Source organism: Microcebus murinus, chromosome 20 (assembly GCF_040939455.1).
Source record: "Microcebus murinus isolate Inina chromosome 20, M.murinus_Inina_mat1.0, whole genome shotgun sequence".
NCBI lineage: Eukaryota > Metazoa > Chordata > Mammalia > Primates > Cheirogaleidae > Microcebus > Microcebus murinus.
The window spans coordinates 2,313,807-2,335,778 of NC_134123.1; the positions used below are offsets into that span (position 1 = coordinate 2,313,807).

Below are 21,972 nucleotides of genomic sequence, written 5' to 3' on the forward strand. Positions count from 1 at the left end.
AAAAACACTCAATAAACTAGGAATAGATGAAAACTTCCTTAATGTGATAAAGGCCATTTATGAAAAACCCTCAGCTATTAATAGTAAACTCAATGGTAATGGACCGACAGCTTTTCCACTAAGATCAAGATCAAGATCAAGACAAGGATGCCCAGTTTCACTCTATTCAACATAATACTGGAAGACCTAGCTAGAGCAATTAGGAAAGTTAAGGAAATAAGAGGTATCCAAATTGGAAAGGAAAATATAAAATTTTCTCTGTATATAGATGACATAATCTTATATGTAGTAAACCCTAAAGACTACATACACATACCTGTTAGAGTTAATTAATTCAGGCTGGGCATGGTGGCTCACACCTGTAATCCTAGCACTCTGGGAAGCTGAGGCGGGAGGACTGCTTGAGCTCAGGAATTCAAGACTAGCCTGAGCAAGAGCAAGACCCCGTCTCTACTAAAAATAGAAAAATTAGCCAGGTGTTGTGGTGCTACCTGTAGTCTCAGCTTCTTGGGAGGCTGAGGCAAGAGGATTCCTTGAGCCCAGGAGTTTGAGGTTGCAGTGAGCTATGATGATGCCACTGCACTCTACCCAGGCGATCAAAAATAAATAAATAAATAAAATAAATAAACTAATTCAGCAGAGTTGCAGGATGCAAAACCAACCCACAAAAATCAGTTGCATTTCTATATACAAACGATTAACAATCAGAAAATGAAATCAAAAAAATAATTCCATTTATAATAGTATCAAAAAGTATAAAATACTTAGGAATAACTTTAACCATGGAGACAAAAGACATGTACATTGAAAACTATAAAATATTGCTGAATAAGATTAAAGATGACAAATAATTAGGAATACATTCTGTGTTAAATAGGAATACATTCTGTGTTCATGGATTGAAAGGCTTTAATATAGTTAAGAAGACAATATTACTCACAGTGAACCACAGATTTAAAGTGATCCCTATCAAAATCTCAACAGTGTTACTTTGTAGAAACAGAAAAGCCCATCCTAAAATGCATGGACTCTCAAGGGATACTGAATAGCCAAACTAATCTTGAAAAAGAAGAATAGAGAGGACTCATTTTTGATTTCAAAATTTACTACAAATCTACATTAATCAAAACCATTGGTATTGGCATAAGGACAGATGTATTGAACAATGGAATAGAGAGCTCAGAAATAAACCTTCATTTAAATGGCCAACTGATTTTGTTTGTTTGTTTGTTTGTGTTAGAGATGGGGTTTCTCTATGCTGTCCAGGTAGAAGTAGATTGGCTATTAACAGGGGACATCGTAGCACATTACAGTCTTTTTTTTTTTTTTTTTTTGAGACAGAGTCTTACTTTGTTGCCCAGGCTAGAGTGAGTGCCCTGGCGTCACCCTAGCTCACAGCAACCTCAAACTTCTGGGCTCAAGCAATCCTCCTGCCTCAGCCTCCTGAGTAGCTGGGACTACAGACATGTGCCACCATGCCCGGCTAATGTTTTCCATATATATTAGTTGGCCAATTAATTTCTTTCTATTTATAGTAGAGACGGGGTCTCGCTCTTGCTCAGGTTGGTTTCGAATTCCTGAACATAAACGATCCGCCCGTCTGGGCCTCCCAGAGAGCTAGGATTACAGGCGTGAGCCACCGCGCCCGGCCCACATTACAGTTTTGAACTCCTGGGCTCAAGTGCTCCAAGTAGCTGGGACTATTGGCTGCATAACCACATTCAGCCCATTTGATTTCTGACAAGGATGCCAAGACCACTGAGTGGGGAAAGGACAGTTTTTCAACAAATGACCTGGGGAAAACTGAATATCCACATGAAAAAGACCGAAGTTGAGCCCTTACCTTACACCACATACCACAATTAACTCCAAAGGGATCAAAGGCGTGAATGTAAGTGAAAGCTAAAACTATAAAGCTCTTAGAAGAAAACACATGGGAAAAGCTTCATGACAGTGGCTTTGGCAATGATTTCTTAGATATCATACAAAAAGTAAAGGTGACAAAAGCAAAAATAGATTGGGCTTCAAAACAATTAAAAACTTTTATACCTCAAAGAACACTATCAAGGGTGCAAAAAGACAATACAGAATAAGAAAAATATCTGCTAATCATATATCTGATAAAGGATTAATACTCAGAGTATGTAAAGAACTTCTACAACTTAAAGAAACCCCTAATTCAAAAATGGGCAAAGGACTTGAACAGAAATTTCTCCAAAGCATGTACACTAATGGCCAAGAAGCCTATGAAAAGATGGGCTAATTACCAGGCAATCAAAATCACAATGAGACACCACTTTATACACATTAGGATGGCTACTATAAAAAAACAAAACAAAACAAAAAATAACACGTGTTGGCAAGGAGCTGGAGAGACTGGAGCCCTCTGTGCATTGCTGGTGGGAATGTAAAACAAAAATTTAAACAAATTTGCCATATGACCCAGAAATTCTACTTCCAGGTATATACTCCAAATAATTGAAAGCAGGAAATTGAACAGATACTTGTACACCAATGTTCACAGCAACATTATTCACAACAGCCAAAAGGTAGAAACAACCCAAGTATCCATCAACACGTGAATGTATAAGCAAAATGTGGCATATACACACAATGGAATACTATTCAGCCTTAAAAAAGGAAATTCTGACACATACTACAACATGACAAAGCCTGAAAACACTATGCTGAGTGAAATAAGCCAGACACAGAAGGGCAAATACTGTGTGAATCCACTTCATATGAGTTACCTAGAATGAAGAAATTCCCAGAGGCCAAGTAGAATACAGGTTACCAGGAGTGGGAGGTGAGAGAAATTGGGAGTTATTGTTTACTGGGTTCAGAGTTTCACTTTGGGATAAAAATGCTTTGGAAAAGGATAGTGGTAATAGTTGTACAACAATGTGAATGTACTTAATGCCACTGATTTGTATACTTAAAATTAGCTGAAGGTAAATTTTATGTTACCTATATTTACCACAGTTCTTAAAAAAGCTATACCCCCCTGGAAAGGTATTTGACAATACCTAGTAAACTACATATGACTTACCTTTTGACCAAACAATCCAACTTCTAGGAATTTATTCTGAGGATATGCCTCCAACAATATGAAAATACATACACTCAACATTATTCATTGTAGCACTGTTTCTAATTGCCAAATATTGGGAATAATTCATATGCCCATAAATAGAAAACCAAATAAAGTTGGTATATACAATGTTCTCCTATGCATCTATTAAAAAAATAAGGATAATCTCTATGAACTGATATGGCATGATTTCCTGGATATTCTTATTTTTTGTTTTGAGATGGAGTCTTGCTCTGTTGCCTGGGCTAGAGTGCCCTGGCGTCAGCCTAGCTTACAGCAGCCTCAAACTCAAGCAATCCTTTTGCGTCAGCCTCCCCAGTAGCTGGGACTACAGGCATGTGCCACCATGCTCTGCTAAGTTTTTCTATATATTTTTAGTTGTCCAGCTAATTTCTTTCTACTCTTAGTAGAGACGTGGTCTCACTCTTGCTCAGGCTGGTCTTGAACTCCTGACCTTAAGCAATCCTCTGGCTCGGCCTCCCAGAGTGCTAGGATTACAGGTATGAGCCACCGTGCCTGGCCTCCTGGATATTCTTTTAAGTAAAAAATGCAAAGTGCAAAAGATTATAATGCTGCCCTTCATGTAAGAAAAAAGGGACATAAGAAAATACACAAGTATTTGCTCATTTGCACAAAGAGAAATGGGTGGAAGGTAGAAATGGAATGCAGAGAATGGAGGGGGACTGGGGAGTAGGGAGGGCAGGGTGACAACATGTTCCAATGTATCTCTTTGTAAAGCTCTCTGAGAACAACAGTCATGTTCCAAGTACCCCCAAGATAAAAACAGTTTAAAGAAACCATGACGTGGGGGGGAACACAAAATGAAATATAAACAATCACAGAGAATCTAAGTGTATTACAAATGAATAACATAACCACAAAGAAAGGTGAGAGGAAAACAACTAACCTAAATGGAAAACAGTATTTTGACAGTAAAGCTAAAGACAAAAAGAATTGTACACAAATAAAGTATTGTGTTAAGAATTTTCTCAGAGGGATATGAGTTAACAGTTACAAAACTTTTTGTGCACATTAAGATTGAACAAATAAATATATTTTGGACAACTGGAATCTGGTTTCATACTGTAAGATAAAGAAAGGGCTCCTTTGAAATATGATTGGTTTGAGAGCTAGAGCAGGGGAAATACAAGTTGAGCCTGGTTCACTGAGTGGTACCAGAAAGTAAGAAAGTGATTAAAAAAATTATAACTGGGTACATCAAAAGGATATAGGAGGCAATGTGAAGGAGCTCCCAATGGCGAAAATATCCATGAGCCTATACTGATATAAACAAAGGAATGAATACATAAGTGAGGAAAAAAAGAATAGTTTTTCCTTATAGCAGAATTCTAATTATAATAATATATGTAGGAGGAATGATAGAAACCGAAAATCACCATTAGGTAAACACCATGGTAATAACTGTTACAGACAGAAACTATCAATGGTTGCTAAAATTAGTGAGTGAATGGATATTTGTTTAGTCTCAAAGAGACTTACTAATTTCAAAGGAAAAAAATAGTTAACTTTTCAGTGGAGAAAACTGGCAGGCAGCACCTTAACAAAGTGCTCAAAGCTAACATCACTGGCATTAAGACAAGCTGGTATCAGGTACCCGCACTTCACTAATGGGACGTTCTGAGAAATGGACAGCATGATTTCACAGAATTCATCGAAACACATGGCCTCAAGTGAATCCCTAAGAAAACCTTGCGCAAACTCAAACTGATAGACAATCTACTAAATTGGCCAGTATTCTTTAAAATGTGTCAAGGGAAGATGAAGAAAGACTAATTGCCATAGATGGAGAAGACTTAGGACAACTGACAAAAGCAATGCGGGAAATTGGATAAGACATAAACAGCAAAACTAGAGATATCTGAATAAGGGTTATAGATTTAATTAATAATATTGCATCAGTACTAATTTTCAGTATGGCTTTGTAAGATGTTAACATTAGGAAAATCTGAGTGAAGGGCATATGGGAACTCTACTATTGTTATAACTTTCTGTAAGCTTAAAGTTATTTAAAAACAAAAAGTTAAAAAAAGAAAACATCAATAGCATATCTAAATCTTCAGTGAGCATGTTTTGGTAGAATCACAATTATTCACCAAGCTGGATGCTACTGATAGGTTAGAAAATCTTGAGAGAAAATATCAGTCTCCACTTTCTACAATCGCCATCACTTCTTTACATCTTTATAATGAGGCAGTGATCTAATTTATCCATTAACATAGATTTTTTTTTTAAAACACATGATAGTCAATTCTTCTAGAAGAGGGACCAAGATTTAGTTGTTTCTACATCCTCTGTGACTTGCAGTTTTTGTCAAAAGCAAAAGCTGCCCAGTGTGGTGCCATGCACCTGTAGTCTTAGCTACTTGGGATGCTGTGGTGGGGGACTGCTTGAACCCTGGAGTTCAAGGCCAGGCTGGGCAACATGGAAAAACCCTGCCTCTAAAAATAAATAAAATTTAGAAATGTTTTTAAAGTTTAAAAAATGCAAATAAATTTTAAAAAATGCTCAATAAGTGTATTATAAATGAGTGAAAATCATGTAAAAGATCTCAATACTATAGGAATTATTTACTTACGCTCCACAAAGGAAGTAAAGAGCATTCTAAACCTGCTAAGCCGACTACCTTCATCTGCCCACATTCGTATCACTCCAATTCCTGTTTTAAGCATTACATCATTGGCCACAGTGCTGCAAAACTTGGCCTTCAGATTTTCAATAGAACTGCTTCCATCATAGATTGCAACGAAGTTTCTCTTGCATTCATTTGAGTGCTCCATTTGATAATCTAGGAACCTCAAATAAATCTGTAACATGAACACAAAGAAAAACACTGCTTTAAAAAGACACTTGAATTTTTCTACTATTCATATACAACATGATACACCAAATTATGACAGCTGACATAAAGATATAACAGATAAGAGGCTGATGTCTAAGGAGTTAAATGAACTAAGACTAATGGTCTGTTTCTCTGGTGGTCTTAATAGTGGAACCAAGCATTAAGAAACGTAGTTTATGTTTTGCCTATAAAGAGAAGGAACTTCTGGCTCTAGGAGGCATAACTGTCTAACATATTTTTCTCATTATAAAACAAACTCATGGGACTGACAGGGAGGGAAAATAAAACAATCATTCAATTCTGTTATTCTAACAATGAATGTGATTAATTGGTGAGTTCAGTTTTTCTGCACATTTTAAAAATAAAGATTTAATGTAAAATACATATATCCTGCTTTTGCTATAACACATAAAAAATATTTTATCTTATCTATACTCTTCATAACCATACTCACTCCCATGTGTTCTACCATTCATTTACCCTCTGTCCCACTGTTGTACACATAAGATTTCATCCCTTAATGATTTCTACATTTTTCAGACAGGAAGATATGAACTGTAGTATCAGAGGAAGCATTTTAGCATCATTCTTATTCAAATTTTATAGGTAATCTCCTAACCAGCACTAAGTTATTTCTTAAAATACATTTGGCCCATTCTTGAAAGATTTCCTTTACACTGTGGGCTCAGAAAAACTTTAAGCATTAATCTCCAAATAAACCTAACGAAGCAGGTATCACTGTTTATCAATAGAGAGATTCAGGAATTTGCTATTTAGGGCAAGGAGTTGAACCAGGTTGGTCTGGCTCTGAAGGATATATTCTTCCGACTCCATGGGGTGCCACCCTCCCCAGCTACCTTCTGTGGTTGTAGTTACTCATGTGACTCTACAATTAAAATTTTAGAGAGTGAAAAATAATGATTTCCTTTGATTGTCACTGAAGACATCTAATGAATATTTCCTTTCTAGTTGTAACCTCCAAGGTAACAATATGCCACCCATCCTAATTTTTCCCCTCTCAGGCAGGGTCTCACTCTGCTGCCAGGGCTAGAGTGCTGTGGAGTCAGCATAGCTCACTGTAGCCCAAACGCCTGAACTCAAACAATTCTCCTGACTCAGTCTCCCAAAGTGCTGGGATTACAGGAGTGAGCCACCGTACCCGGCCGTCTACCCTTTAAGTTAGTAAAGGGCTTAATAAAACTAAAAAAGTCATGTCACATATTTCCCCCCCAAAATACTTTGAGGTCATAAAACTACGAGGAAATAATTAAAAAATATAGCTCAAAGAGTTAAATTGTGACTAAGTTTATTTGAAATGAAGAGTTTGTCACTTCCATGAGAATGGTGAAATTAGTAATAAGATTTTTATTTCAGAACTACCAAATCTTCATGCATGTATTTTAACACAGAAGCAACAAATCATCTTCGATGTATCATCAGTTCTCATTAATCTCCCATCATGTATGTAACCAAAACACTCTGCTTATGGTCTGTGGTAGTATCACCAACACTGTAATTACTTGACTCCTCCATTAGACCGTGAGGGCCTCCCATGAGACAATCATATGCTAAATCCTACCCAGTATAATTCTTGCTCATAGCAGGTAACAAGTAAGTGACTAGGTTTGTAAAACTAAAAATTGGTAAACTAAGTATCAGCACAAGATGTCTAAAGTATTTACTCTCTGCTCTTTTAATCCAAACAAACATGCTTTTAAATAAGGATATAGTAAATGCTCTTCAAAGACATAATTTTAAAAAAAAAATCAAGAGTTAAGGATAAATCATATAAGATTATGACACTCTTTCCTACTGTAAATACAGCTAACTACTGAAGTTTAATAGTTTAGTTCAACTAATTTTCAGAAAATACTCAAAATATGAATCTGACAAAATGAAATGTCAGGGGAAAGGCATAAACTACTTTTCTCTCATTCGAAACTGCATGATAAGATATCTCTTACTAACTAAATAGGAGGCTTCTTACTCTACCCCTATATTCTGCCTAGGGATGCAGAGTGACTTACCTGGATGGTGGGGAGTTTGGTCTCTTTTTCTTCCATCTTTCCCTGGACCAGTGAGTAGGAACAGTGAATGACCTGGGTAAATTAGTTTGCTCTGCTCTAGACTTAGATGGGAGGTAGAATTGGTATTCAGGGAGTTAGCAAGACTAATATGACTGTCTCACTAAGCTGTTTCTTCTATCCCTTCCTTTACTGTAACAAAGGGGCAATTCTGAATCTCCACATTATGACGCTTTTATTTTTCAGTTGGTTCAGAACTCCATCGAAGAAAAGGGATGCTATTTACTGGAGCCCCTCAAAACTCAACAGAAATGAAATGCTCAGAAAAGGCCACTGCTAAAAATGAACCAAGACACTATTTGTATATTCTTTAACACCAATGTGTTTCTTTTGCATATTTATAAGTGGATATTTTTCTTGACTATCATCCATTAACTAGTTTATCTCATTTTGAGTATTCAAGGATTATGATGAACTTTAACATTTTTAAACTGAAATTTCTTAAATAAAACCATCTGTTTATTCATTTAGTTTAACATTTAAATTTTAAAATTTGATCCAATTCTTAGGTCAACTGTGTATAACTTTTTAAAAGTCAATTTATTTATTTATTTATTTTGAGACAGAGTTTCACTCTGTTGCCCGGGCTAGAGTACCACAGCATCAGCCTAGCTCACAGCAACTTGAAACTTCTGGGCTCAAGTGATCCTTCTGTCTCAGCCTCCCGAGCAGCTGGGACTATAGGCACATGCCACCATGCCTGGCTAAATTTTTCTATTTTTGGTAGAGACAGGGTCTCGCTCTTGCTCAGGCTGGTCTCAAACTCCTGAGCTCAAACAATCTGCTTGCCTCGGCCTCCCAGAGTGCTAGGATTACAGGTGTGAGCCACTGCACCTGGCCTAAAAGTCAATTTACTTTTATTAAAAGTAACACATCCTTTCAAACCACAACTTGATAAGAGAAAAAACAAAAAGGTAACACAGATTCTCTAATAATCAGTATTCTACATAATACCCCTAAAAAACTTGTGAATATGAAATTAACTTTTCATGGAATATTTCAATAAAGAGTAAAGATATCTAACAAATACTGTTTATTTAATTTAGTGCAGATTTCAATATTTTCATATTTATAAAAATATATAGTACTGCTCTGCATATTTTAAAACCTTGTACCAATTATAGAAATAAGTCACTAACCATTCTCCTGTTGGATTTAGCTTGCTTATTAACTAATACCACTGTAAACATTCTTGTATTCACATTATGCACATAATATGATAATTTGATTTGGGTATATATGTAGAAGTATACTTGCTGTGTTATAGCATATGACCTTTTTTAGCTTTACCAAAGCATGCCAAACAGCTCTTCAAAGTGGTTGTAGCAATTTATACTATTTTTTTTTTATTTCAGAGTATCACGGTGGTACAAAAGTTTAGGTTACATATATTGCCTTTGTCCCATCTGAGTCAGAGCGACAAGCGAGTCCATCCCCCAGTGTGTGCCTCACTCATTAGGTGTGCATATATCCAACACCTCCTCCTCACTCCTACCTGCCCGACATCCAATCAATGTTACTATTATATGTGTACATAAGTGTTGATCAATTAATACTAGTTTGATGGCGAGTACATGTGGTGCTTGTTTTTGCATTCTTGTGATACTTCATTTAGTAGAATGAGTTCCAGTTCCATCCAGGATAATACAAGAGGTGCTAGATCACCATTGTTTTTTGTGGCCAAGTAGTACTCCATGGTATATGTATACCACATTTTATTAACCCACTCATGTATTGATGGGCACTTGGGTTGTTTCCACATCTTTGCAACTGTGAATTGTGCTGCTATAAACATTCTAGCACAGATGTCTTTTTTTATAGGATGTCTTTTTTTCCTTTGGGTAGTTGCCCAGTAATGAGATTGCTTGATCAAATGGTAGTTCTACTTTTAGTTCTTTGAGGTATCTCCATATTACTTTCCATACAAGTTGTACTAGTTAGTCCCTCCAACAGTGTATATGTTTTCTTATCTCTGCATCCATGCCAACATTTGTTGTTTTGGGAGTTTTTGATAAAAGGCATTTTCCCTGAAGTTCAGTGATGTCTCACTGTGGTTTCGATTTGGATTTCCCTGATTAGAGATGTTAAGCATTTTTTCATGTTTGTTGGCCATTAGTCTGTTTTCTTTTGAAAAGTTCTGTTCATGTCCTTTGTCCACATTTTAATGGAGTGGTTTGATATTTTTCTTGCCGATTTTCCTGAGTTCTATATAGATTCTAGTTATCAGCCCTTTATTGGATGGGTTGCATGTGAATATTTCCTCCTATTCTGTAGGTTGCCTGTTTGCTCTGGTAATAGTTTCCTTGGCTGTGCAGAAGCCTTTTAATTTGCTCAGGTCTCATTTATTTATTTTTGTTGTTACTGTGACTGCTTTTGGGGTCTTCTTCATAAATTGTGTCTCTAGGCCGAGTTTTTCCAACATTTTCTTCTAGAATTCCTATAGTACCATGCCTTAGGTTTAAGTCTTTTAGCCATTGTGAGTTGATTTTTGTGAGAGGTGAGAAGTGTGGATCCTGTTTCAGTCTTCTACATGTGGCTATCCAATTTCCCCAGCACCATTTATTCAATAAGAATTCTTATCCCCATTTTATCTTTCTGTCTGCTTTGTCAACGTTTAGATGGCTATATGAGGATGGTTTGATATATGGGTTCTCAGCTCTGTTCCACTGGTCTAGGTCTCTATTCTTGTGCTATTACCATGCTATTTTAGTTACTATAATCTTGAAGTCTAGAAAATTGATGCCTCTTTATTTGTTTTTTTCCTTAAAGTTGCTTTTGCTATATGGGATCTTCTCTGGTTCCATAAGTGTAGAATTATTTTTTCTAAATTTATGAAAAATGATGTTGGCATTTTAATAGGGATTACACTGAATCTGTAGATCACTTTAGGTAGTATCGACTTTTCAACAATGTCGATTCTGCCGATCCATGAGCATAGAATGGTTTTCCACCTGTTTAAGTCCTCTGCTATTTCCTTCCTCAGTGTTTCATAGGTCTCCTTATAGAGGTCTTTCACCTCTGTAAATATATTCCTACATATTTTATTTTCTTTGTTGTTATTGTGAAGAGTATTGAGTTTTTTGATTTGGTTCTCCGTTTGATTGTTGTTGGCATACAGAAATGCTACTGATTTGTGTACACTGATTTTGTAACTTGAGACTTTGCTAAGTTTGTTTATCAATTCCAGTAGTCTCTTGGCAGAATCATTGGTGTTTTCTAGATATAATATTGTCAGCAAAGAGCAATACTTTGATCTCTTCTGCCCCCATTTGAATGCCCTTGATTTCCTCCTCTTGTCTGATTGCTCTGGCAAGGACTTCCAGCACTAAATTTAATACAAGTGGTGATAGAGGACAAGCTTGTCTGGATCCAGTTCTAAGCAGGAATGCTTTCCATAAATGATGTTGGCTGTGGGTTTTGCATATATGGCTTTTATCTTTCTGACGTAAGTCCTATCTAGGTTTATTGTGTTAAACATTCTTATAACAGTGTGCTGAATATTGTCAAATACTTTTTCTGCATTTATTCAGAGAATCATAGACTATTTGTTTTTATTTCTATTTATGTGGTGAATTACATTTATAGTTTTGTATATGTTAAGTCATACCTGCATCTATGGGATGAGCCTACTTGGTCATGATGGATTTTTTTTTTTTTTTTTTTTTGATGAGCAGCTGAATTTGATTTGCCAGGACTTTATTGAGAGACTTTATTCTGCATGTATACTCATAAGGGATATTTGTCTGTACTTTTTGTTTTTTGCTGAGTCCTTTCCTGGCTTGAGTATCAGGGTGATGTTGGCTTGGTAAAACATGCTGGGGAGGATTTATTCCTTCTTCATGTTATGGAACAATTTCTGCAGGATAGGCACCAGTTCTTCTTGGTAGGTCTGGTAAAATTCAGGTGTGAAACCATCTGGTCCAAGACTTTTTTGTAGAAAGGTGTTTTATTGCTGATTCAATTTAGATACTTCATATTGGTCTGTTCAGGAATTCCAGTTCTTCCTGATTAAGCCTAAGGAGGCTGTGTCTAAGAATTTGTCCATTTCCTCAACATATTCAAGTTTATATACATGGAGACTTTTATAGTATTCAGAGATGATCTTTGGTATTTCTGTGGGATCAGTTGTAATTCCTCCTTTTTCATGCCTAATCGAGCTTTTAGAGTCCTTTCTTTTCTGCTTCTCATTAATCTAGCAAGAGGCACACTAATTTTGCTTATTTTTTTAAAGAACCAACTTTTTGTTTCATTAATCTTCTATATAGGCTGGGCACGGTAGCTCACGCCTATAATTCTAGAACTCTGGAAGGCTCAGGTGGGTGGATCGTTTGAGCACAGGAGTTCGAGACCAACCTGAGTAAGAGCAAAACCCCGTCTCTACTAAAAATATAAAATTAGCTGGACAACTAAAAAATATACAGAAAAATGGTCGGGTGCGATGGTTCACGCCTGTAATCCTAGCACTCTGGGAGGCTGAGGCAGGTAGACTGCTCGAGGTCAGGAGTTTGAAACCAGCCTGAGCAAGAGCAAGATCCCATCTCTAATATAAATAGAAATTAATAGGCCAGCTAAAAATACATAGAAAAAGTTAGCCGGGCATGGTGGTGCATGCCTGTAGACCCAGCTACTTGGGAGGCTGAGGCAGGAGGATTGCTTGAGCCCAGGAGTTTGAGGTTGCTGTGAGCTAGGCTGAAGCCATGGCACTCACTCTAGCCTAGGCAACAAAGTGAGACTGTCTAAAAAAATATATATATATGTGTGTGTGTGTATATATATATATATATATATATATATATATATATATATATATACAGAAAAATTAGCCATGCATGGTGGCACGTATCTGTAGTTCCAGCTACTAGGGAGACTGAGTCAGAAGGATTGCTTCAGCCGAGGAGTTTGAGGTTGGTGTAAGCTAGGCTGACACATTGGCACTATAGCCTGGGCAACAAAGTGAGACCGTGTCTCTGAAACAAAACAAAAACAAAAAACTTCTGTATAGTTTTTTTTGTTATCAACTTCATTTTAGATCTTGGTTATTTCTTTTCTTCTGCTGGGTTTGGGACTGATTTACTCATACTTTTCCAGTTCTTTGAGATGATGCATTAGGTTGTTGATTTGTGATCTTTCTGTCTTTTGGATGTAGGCATTTATGGATACAAATGTTCCTCTGAGGACTGCCTTAGCTGTGTGTCCCACAGATTTTGATAACTGTGTCTCCTTTATCATTTAGTTCAAAGAATCTTTTGATATCGATATTAATTTCCTCCTTAACCCAATAATCATTCAGCAGAAGGTTGTTTAGTTTCCATGACTTTGTGTAGAGATGAGTGTTTCAGTTGAAGTTAATTTCCAATTTTATTCCACTGTGGTCTGAGAATATGCATAATATAATTTCTATTTTTAAAATTTGTTGAGACATGTTTTGTAGCCTAGGATATGGTCAATCTTAGAGAATGTCTCGTGAGCTGATGAGAAAAACCTATATTCAGTGGTTACTGGGTAGAATGTTTGGTGTATGTCAGCCAGGCCCATTTGTTCTAGAGTTCTGTTTAAGTCCATTGTTTCTTTGTTTCTTTACTGTTTGGAGGATCTGTCCTGTTCTGTCAGAGGGGTGTTGAAATCCTGGTTATCATGGTGCTTCTGTTTATCATTTTTTTTTTAGACCAAATAGGATTTGATTTATGAATCTGGGTGCACCTGTGTTAGGTGCATACATATTTAGAATTGTTATGTGTTTTTGTTGAATTGTTCCGTTTACCATTATATAATGACCATCTTTGTCGCTCATTATCCTTGTTGATTTGAAGACTATGTTATTTGACGTAAGAGCTACTACCCCAGCTTTCTTTTGGTTTCCATTTGGAATATTGTTTTCCATTCCTTCACCTTGAGTCTGAATGCATCCTTGTGGGTTAGATGTATTTCCCAAAGACAGCAGATACTTGGCTTATCCACTTGGCCAGTCTACGTCTTTTTAGTGAGTAGTTCTAGCCATTAACATTTACTGAAAGAATGGATAAGTGGGGCAGATTTCTGTTTATCCTGTTGAGTTGAACTTTGTTGCTTTGTTCTTTCTTTTGAGGAAGTGTGGAATCTGGCCTTTGACCTTTAGCTTTTGGATGATTTTATGCTGGTGTCTACTGTGCTGATACATGTGTAACACTATTCTGAGTACTTCCTGTAGGGCAGGTCTTGTTTGGATGAATTCCCTCAGTGTTTGCTTTTCAGAGAAGGTCTTTATTTCTCCTATGTATAAGAAACTTAGTTTTGCAGGATACAAAGTAATAAGCTGGGCATTATTTATTTGAGAAAACTGAGAATGGGGCCCCAGTCCCTTGTAAGATCTCAGTTGAGAAGTCTGCAGTTAGTCTGATCGTTTTCCTTTGGAGGTTACCTGCTGCTTTCACCTTATGGCTCTAGGAGGGCCTCTTTCATGTTTAGTTTGGCCAATCTGATGACTGTGTGTCGTGGTGTCTTCTTGTTTGCGACGACCCTCCCAGGAGTCCTTTGAGCTTCTTGTACCTGGATATCTACATTTGTAGAAAGGCCTGAATGTCCATTTATCACCTCAATAGTTTATCCAACCCTTGTGTTGTCGTCTTCTTCACCTTCAGGGATTCCTAATATTCTTGTGTTAGGCCTCTTCACATAATCCCACATTTACTGTAGGTTTTGTTCTTTTCTCTTATTTCTCTGACTTTAACTTGTTTAATTGAAAGGTGTTGTCTTCTATCCCTGAGATTCTACCTTTTGCTTGATCTAGCCTATTCTTGAGGCTTTCTAATATGTTTTGTAATTACTTGAATAAATTCATTTGTAGAAGTTCTGTTTGGTTTTTAATATTTGAATTTCTTCAGAGTATTTTTCACTCATTTCCTAGATTTTTATTTTTTTCCGATTTCTTTGTGTTGGGTATCCATTTTCTCTTTCATTTCACTGAGTTTTTTATGATTCACATTTGAAATTCATCTGTCATTTCAGTGTTCTGATTTTGGTTGGTATCCATTGCTAGAGATCATGTGTTCCCTTTTGGGGGTGTCTTTTTGTTTGATTCTTTATGGTTCCAGAGTTCTTGTACTGATTCCTATCTTGAGCAGCTGTTGGTTCTTTGGATTGTTTTTGGACAACGACATGCCCAGTTTAGTCAGAGCCAGTAGGTGGTGCTTTTGGGTGAGAATCAATCACAACCTGTATGATGAGTAAGTACAGTAAAAGGGCATGCAAATTGACCTGTCAGCAGGTGGCGCTTGCTGGGAGGAGCAAGCTGCAATAGTGTTTTGGGGTCCTGCGACCAGCTCCAGTTTCTCTGGAGAAGCACTCTAGTGCCCCACGTGGTGGGTGGGGCCCTGGGACTTCCAGGGGTGCCCTTATTCCCCATGAGGTAGGTGGGGGAGTGAGGTTCGGTGAGGCTAGTTTGGGTCAGCCTGCCCTTAGACTCCACAAATGCTTTTAGCGGGGGCCAAAGTTCTGTTCCCTGCCTTTGGGAAAAGCTGCCAGAGAGGGCTGAAGTGGCCCCACTCAACCAGATAGCCTGTGGGTGGAGGTGGGGCTGTCTGAGACTCTCAGTCTGGCAGCAGGGAGCAGGCCTTGCTTCATCACACCCTTCTCTATTCTGTGGCATTTCCTGGGACTCTTCTGTAGGCAGGACCACAAGCCAGCTGAGCCGCCCCACAACTGTTATGTAGTCCAGGAAGTTCCCTGCCCAGGATCCTGGCCTGAGCTCAGAGCTCCGCTGTCCTCCCATGGGAGGAGTGCCCCATGAGCACGCCGCAGCTAGAACACACTCTGATCTGCCCCTGAAGGCACACACACCTCAGTAAACTAATTCACAAACATTCCTTCTGTGACCCTGGGTAATTTATTGAGATCCAGGTTTTTAGGATCTGGCCTGCAGGCCTGTCTTCTGGGCCCCAGAGCTCAATCCCTGACCATTCCAGGGAGAATAATGCTGGTCCCAAGTCACCCACAGGGTGCCTAAGTTGGATCAATGTCCCTCCGTCTTGGGGTTTGCTCTGCTCTGCTGGAGTCACCAGGCACAGCAGAGGAAGGGCCAGTGGGTTGGGAGCTCACAGTCCAAGCACCCCTTAAATCTACTGCAGGGCCCCAGAAGGAAAGGTCCAAACCCTGTTTCCTGTGGATGCCTCTTTGTGGTGGCTAAATTGTCATTCTCTCAGCAGATGTAGTAGGGCAGGGGAAAGGGAGAATGAAAGACTAGGTGAAGAAAGGAATGCAAACCAGTAGTCTCCAACCTCTCTGGGAGGCAGTCCCCCCAGAATGACCAGGCTCTGGAGTCCTACAGATTTTCTGGGACTCATTGGACCCCTGTGGCTCCTGCAGTCTGGGCCAGACTTGGGGATGGGCAAGACAGATTCTGAGGAGCTGAGGTTCCCAGGGAGGACAAAGGTGCCCAGTGGGTGGAAAAGCAATATGATGCCTGCCAACTGGCTCAGGTCTGTAGGGTGGGAGGTGCTCTGAGGGTGCTGGGAGCTTGGCTCCCTGTCTGCAAGAGGCTCTCCACTCACTGGTGGCAGGAGTCTCTGGGCTGGCATTGGCAGGTCTCTCCAGCAGCTTGAGATCCCCCAGCAGTCTGAGATGTAAGGGAGGGAAATTTTAACCGCTCCACCTACCTTTCTTGCTGGTTTCCAAGTCTCTCAGGGCTTAATCCCTGTATTGGATTAATCTCCTTCCAGTTCTGCTGCACAACCTCTTCCTGTGGAGTCTCCTGTAGGTTCAGGCAACCTTCCTTCTGATTCTGATCTGATCTATCTTTGTCTGTTTTTTTTCTCTTTCATCTACAATCTCTCCATCTTGCAGAAACACTCTTGCTAGAGGTGTTTCTCATTTGCCATCTTGCCTCTCTGACTGCAATTTATACCTCTAAAGCAAATTAAGAGTTTCCATTACTCAATCCTTGCTAACACTTCAGGAAGTGTTTCATTACTCTTCCCCACCCTCCGCATCCCAATTATCATATGCTGCCAGTTTGCAGTCAAAATCCATCTTCAGTCTTGATCCCTGGTAAGCAATTACCTGTTCTCTGTCCTTTAGTGTCACTTTCTCCAGAACTTCATATAAATGAAACCATATAGCATACAGCCTTTTAAGTCTGGATTCTTTCACTCAACATGACATACCTGAGGTTATTGCATTTATCTATGGTTTGTTCTTTTTTACTGCAGAATAGATTTTACTGTACAGATGTGCCACTGTTTATTACTTTAGTAGCTGAATAATATTTGGACCATTTCTAGTTTTTGGTTATTACGGATAAACCTGCTTTGAACATTTACGTATGAGTTTTTTTCTATGAACATAAGTTTTCATTTCTCCTGGGTACCACTCCAGAAGAGACTGCTGAGTCACACAGAAACTTTACAGGAAACCACCAAACTGTTTTTCAGAGTGGCTATAGCATTTTGCATTCCTACAGCAATTTATCAGAGTTTCAGTTCCTCACGTCCCAGAACTTGGTATTGGCTTTTAAAAAATTGTTGTTCTAATGGAGTATAGTGCTATCTCACTGTAGTTTTAACGCACATTTTGGTAATGACTAAATCTTCGTTGGTAATGTCTCTGTTAAAATCTGCCTATTTTACAATTGGGTTGTGTTCTCATTTTTTAGTTTTGAGTTCTGGATAAAAGAAATCTTTTGCACATACTTTCTCCCAGTAGTGGCTTTTCCCTTCATTTAACAGTGTCTTTCACAAAAAAGTTTATTTAAAGAGTCCACTTTATAAATTTTTCTTTTATGGATACTCTCTTAATCCCTTCTGCATCCCCTAAAAATGCTTACACACCATGCCATTTTATGGTCACTGCCATTTGTACTGTGACATCACAAATCTACCGCCAGCTAGTCTGCATCTATTTTCTTGAGAAATATTGGTTGAGTTTCCTTATAATATCTTTGTCTGGTAGTAGTAGTAGCATCGGGGTAATACTTGTCTTATAAAATGAGTTTAGAAGTGTTCCTTCATCTTCATTTCCTAGAAGGGATTGTGAAGAATTGGCATTATTATCTTCCTTAAATGTTTGGTACAATTTGCCAGGTGAATCCACCTAGGCCTGGACCTTTCTGTTAGAAGATTTTTAACTATGAATTAAACTTTTGGGATACAGAACAATTCAGGTTACGTATTTCTTCTTGGATATGTTTGGGCAGTGTGTAGCATTTAAGAAATTTGCCCATTTCATCTAAGTCATCTGATTTTCAGGCACAGAACTGTTCACTGTATTTTCTTATTATTTTTAACAACGGTAGATTCTGTAGTGTTATCTTCTCTTTTGTTCCAGACACTGGTAAAATGGTTTATATTTACCCAGATATTTACCATTTGTTTCCCTTCATTCAAGAACCTCCCAAGATTCTTCCTAGTATTTCTGTTTTATCTAAAGAATTTTATTTATAACTTCTTTGATAGCAGGCCTGTTAAGTGATAAATTCATTGCCTTCTTCTGAGTACATTTCTCTTTTGCTCTCATTCTTGGAAGAAATTTTGCTGGATATAAAATTCTGAGTTCACAGTTCTCCCTCACCCCCCCACCCCCCCACACAGATTTTAATCCATTACCTTTGGCACCCACAATTACTGAAGAGAAATCCAGTGTCATTCAAATCAACGCTTCCTTATATAGAATGCATTGTTTTCCTCTGGCAGATCTTAAGATCTCATTATTTGGTTTCAAGTAATTTAATTTTGATGTGTGCTTCTTATATCTATATCTTATATATGTCTTTCACTAAATTTGGGACTTGTTAGGAATTATTTCTTCATACATTTATTCTGTACCAGTCTCTTCCTTTTCTCCTTCTAGGATGAAATGGCATGCACATTAGGCCTTTTGAAATTGTCTTGAAGGTCCCTGAAGTTCTATTAATATGTTTTAAAATATTTTTTCCCTCTGATGACAGACTGGATAATTTCTACTGATTCATCTTCAAGTTCAATGACTTTCCATCATCTCCATTCTCCTATTGAACACATCTAACAGTGAATACTTAAAACTTCTGATACTATATTGTTTTCAGTTCTAAAATTTCCACTTGGTTCTTTGACACTTCCTATTTCTCTGCTGAATATCACCTCTCCACTCTTCAGGAGTGTTTCCTTTACATTGTGGAGCATGGTTATGTTGTTGCTTTAAGGTTTTTGATAAATCCAATACTTGGGTTGTTAGGGTTAGGATCTGTTGACTGCTTTTTATTTCAGAACAAATCAAATTTCCTGTTTTTTTTTCATATGTGCTTTTCTATTGTATCCTGGACATTTTCAATATCATGTGAGACTCTGGATCTTGTTAAAAATCCCTAGAAAATGTTGACTTTTATTCTTTGTTTTGTTTTAGCAGGAAATAAAACAAGTTACATACAGACAGCAAGTTCTGTCTCACTTTGTATCGGTCGCAGTTCGTGTTGGCTCAGGTTTCAAAGCCCTTGCTGTGCTGTGCAGGCTTTCCCAGGACATGACTTACTCACGGACTTGGATGGTTTCTATTGTAATGTGGTTTCCAATACCGATGCTATGTTTCTTTGTGTCTGTTCCGTGTGTATGCAGTTTGAGAGGGAAGCCAGAAACAGAGCTTCTCCTTCTCTAGTCTCTCCAAGACTTCCTTCATACTCTTTAGAGGACAACTTGGTCTCCTTTACCCAGTTCCTCTGGCTAGAAAGACAAGTTTTTCTCAGGGTTTGAGCCTCGTAACCTGTTGTGAGTTCTGAGAATATAAATGAAGAGAGAGAGAGAACAAAATAGGGATTCTCTCCATACTTTCCAGCTTATAAATTTATTAATAAAGAATTATTCATAATATTCTTATAATGATCAAAATCACTGTTTTTATTACTTTTCTTTCTTTCTTTTTTTTTTTTTTAGAGATAGGGTCTAACTCTGTTGCCCAGACTGGAGTGCAGTGGTGCAATCACAGCTCACTATAACCTTGAACTCCTCAGCTCAAGCGATCCTCCCACCTCAGCCTTCTCAGTAGCTAGGGCTATAAGTGCATGCTATCAAGCTAGGGTAATTTTTACATATATATATATATATATATATATATATATATATTTTTTTTTTTTTTTTTTTTTTTTTTTTGTCGAGAAGGGTCTCACTATGTTGCTCAGGCTGGTCTAGAACTCCTGGCCTCAAGCCATCTTCCCAACACAGCCTCCCAAAGTGCTGGGATTACAGGTGTGAGCCACCATGCCTGACCTAACATGATGCTATTGAAAATTTCTAATATGTAAAAGCAGACAAAGTGTATCATATATCCATGTACTCATTCCCCAACTTCAACAATTAATCTTATTTTATCTATGTGTCTCCTTCTTGTGTTCTTTACAAATTAGAGAGAAATCCCAGACATTAAATCATTTCATCTGTAAATAGCTCCATGTTATCACTAAAGCCACTAACCTCTGTACTATTATCAAACAAATGAGTAACTTCTTACTAGCAAATATCAGTGTTGAAACTTCTAATTGTTAATGTCATCAGTTCCCCCCACTTAGAGTTTGTTTGAATCCCAGAGTTCATTTGACTTTTATATCTCTTTTAATCTATAGGTCCTCCTGTTTTTATTTTTCCCTTTGTCATTTATTTATTGAGCAAACACAGATTTTTGTTCTTTTGTTCAGTAGGTCTACTTCATAATTGGTTTGTCTCATAATAGTTTTTAATTGCTGCTGTACTTGATTTAAGACCCTTTTTTTTTTTTTTTTTTTGAGACAAAGTCTCGCTTTGTTGTCCAGGCTAGAGTGAGTGCCGTGGCATCAGCCTAGCTCACAGCAACCTAAAACTCCTGGGCTCAAGCGATCCTTCCGCCTCAGCCTCCCGAGTAGCTGGGACTACAGGCATGTGCCACCATGCCCGGCTAATTTTTTATATATATATTAGTTGGCCAATTAATTTCTTTCTATTTATAGTAGAGACGGGGTCTCGCTCTTGCTCAGGCTGGTTCTGAACTCCTGACCTTGAGCAATCCGCCCACCTCGGCCTCCCAGAGAGCTAGGATTACAGGCGTGAGCCACCGTGCCCGGCCGATTTAAGACCTTTTCTACTCCGAATATTTCAGATAAATCTTAGCAGAAGATTGCCAATTTTTACCTATTACAAACAGCCAGCTTTGGGTTTGAGTGATTCACTCTTCTTGTATCTTTGCTTTTAATTTCATTTATTTCTGCTTTTTAAAAATGATTACCTGTTACTTTCTTTGCATCTGTCATTCTTTTAACTTCTTGAATTGAATCTTAGCTAATTAGATTTCAATATTTTTTCTTCTAAAAGAAGCATTTTTAGGCATAAATTCCCTCAAAGTACTGTTTTAGCTATACTCCACAATTTTTAAATATATAGTATTTTCATTATTATTGAATTTTATACATATTCAAATTTCTACCCTGACCTCTTCTGTGACTCATAAATCAATTACTAAGTAGCACAGTATTAAACTTCCAAACATACAGGGTTTTAAAGTAATCTTTTGGTTGCTGATTCCCAGTTCAATTGTACTGTTGTCAGAGGATGCTCTGTGTGATATCGAACATTGGTATATGTTCCTTTGTAGCCTAGTGCTTGTATCATTTTTGACATATGTTTTATGCATGAATGTAGAGAATACATATTCTTTGGATGTTGAAAGCAAGATACCATGTCGATTAGGCATATATTGTGTGGTTTAAATAAAATCTTTTTAGTTACATTTATTTTTGTGTGCTTGACCTATTAATTACTGAAAGGTAAAAAAAAATTACTCACTGTAAATCTGGATTTATCAATGTTCCTTGGCAATCATCAATTTATGTTTGTACATTTTGAGGCTACATTATTAATGCCTAAGATTTTAAATTATCATATCTTCCTTGTGAATTAGTGACATTCTTTACTTCTATTTTAATAGTTACATCAGCTCTCTTTTTGTATCTGCCTGGTAATATTTTCCTA

The 21,972-nt window shown here is 37.7% G+C and overlaps 1 protein-coding gene across 4 annotated transcripts in view; it reads right to left on the reverse strand.

Annotated features, from left to right (window-relative positions):
* NETO2 (neuropilin and tolloid like 2) overlaps positions 1 to 21,972 on the reverse strand; it is a 70,840-nt gene that overhangs the window by 23,016 nt on the left and 25,852 nt on the right. For all 4 annotated transcript variants that reach the window (XR_001156322.2, XM_075995603.1, XM_012773849.2 and 1 more), the window contains one exon: positions 5,688 to 5,916. Coding sequence is in view for 3 of the 4 variants with exons in the window: in XM_075995603.1 (XP_075851718.1) it covers positions 5,688 to 5,916 (229 nt within the window). In the remaining variant the exon portion in view is untranslated. The remainder of the gene's footprint in view (positions 1 to 5,687; positions 5,917 to 21,972) is intronic.